The sequence below is a fragment of the Cystoisospora suis genome (genome assembly GCF_002600585.1).
Source record: "Cystoisospora suis strain Wien I chromosome Unknown contig_4705, whole genome shotgun sequence".
NCBI lineage: Eukaryota > Apicomplexa > Conoidasida > Eucoccidiorida > Sarcocystidae > Cystoisospora > Cystoisospora suis.
The window spans coordinates 525-1,797 of NW_027157497.1; the positions used below are offsets into that span (position 1 = coordinate 525).

The following is a 1,273-nucleotide window of genomic DNA, read 5'->3' on the forward strand; positions in this document are numbered from 1 at the left end:
CACAAATCGATGAAAAGGAAAGAGGAGAATAAAGAACCTCGAAAGAGAGAAGAGGAAGTTTGAGAGAAGGAGTTGTCAAGGAGCTATCGAAGCACGTCAGGTTCACCCTTACGACATCCTAGCCTAATGGATTGCGATGAGATGCATACACACCTGACAAAATGCATGCGCAGAATGTCTCCCGCCTCTAACGTTCTCTTTCCCTGTTAGGGTGTTCATGTATGGGAGACACGACAGTATCTATAATCTCTGAAAGATTTCCTGATCACTTTCTCACACCTCAGCAGAAAGAAAGAAAGAAAGATCAACGAAAGAGAAAGTTTTAGTCCCCATTCCTGTTGCATCAACAGGCTTGACCTCCCCACCCCCTCTTGGAGACGAGACAGGGAAGTCTCTCCACACTCCAGACCTACATGAATACGCTTGTGATAGGCTTCTAAGCAAGAGATGCGTCTCCTTCGCAGAACCCGCCTGTATATACAGATGAAGAGAAAAGAAGTAAAAAGACCGAGTGGGAAAGAAAGAATGAAAGAAAGAGTGAGAGAGAAAGAAAGAAACGACATTCACCAAACTGTCCCTAGTGTTAGTCGTAAGCAGTCCAAGCAGTGTTAAACCTAGGAGCACTAGTGGTTGCATGCAGCAGGAGCACCTGTACGTACAGTAGGAGGAGTCTCAGCAGTAGTAGTAGGAGTAGTAGGAGTATTCGTAGCAGAAGCATTAGTGATAGGAGAAGTTGCAAGCAGTATGAGGAATGAGGGGAGCAGTCTAGGTATTGTGTAGGATCCCTGCGGCACGCGCGCATGAGATAGCAATACTAAGACGACTCAAAAGAACATGCAGATGTAGTCTAAGGTAAAGCCATAGAGCCAAGGAAGGAGACAGAGGCTGAAGAGAGTGGATGAAAGAAGAAAACGACAAGAGCATAGATAGATTAAAGATAGATAGATAGATAGATAGATCAAAGATAGATAGATAGATAGATTAAAGATAGAGAGATGGGAATCTTTCTGCTCATGAAAGAGAACGGGATCGAGAGGAAAGAAAAGAGAGATGTTGTTCGGCATACTCGTTATAGTGTGAGATGCGTAGCATAAGAAGAACTCCTATAGCATCATGAGTAGAAGCAGCTGCTTGGCTGATAAGATCGACGAAATAACTGAGGGCCCTTCCAAAGGTTTCGTCAAAGAGCCTCGCATAATGACAGTCGAGTCCTGTATGAAGCGAAGTAAGAGTAGAAAAAAGAGGATGAGAAAGACAAGCAGAAGAACGCACA

The 1,273-nt window shown here is 44.1% G+C and overlaps 1 protein-coding gene across 1 annotated transcript in view; it reads right to left on the reverse strand.

The window, feature by feature from the left end:
• The window catches only part of CSUI_008400 (vps52 sac2 family protein), a gene marked incomplete at its 3' end in the record, with an annotated part of 1,486 nt that extends 277 nt beyond the window's left edge, over window positions 1-1,209 (reverse strand). Inside the window, exons 1-2 of the mRNA XM_068068533.1 lie at window positions 1,067-1,209; window positions 414-471 (exon numbers count right to left, since the gene is read on the reverse strand). Of these exons, the coding sequence (XP_067919491.1) occupies window positions 414-471; window positions 1,067-1,092 (84 nt within the window). The remainder of the gene's footprint in view (window positions 1-413; window positions 472-1,066) is intronic.
• Between the last annotated feature and the right edge of the window lie 64 nt (window positions 1,210-1,273).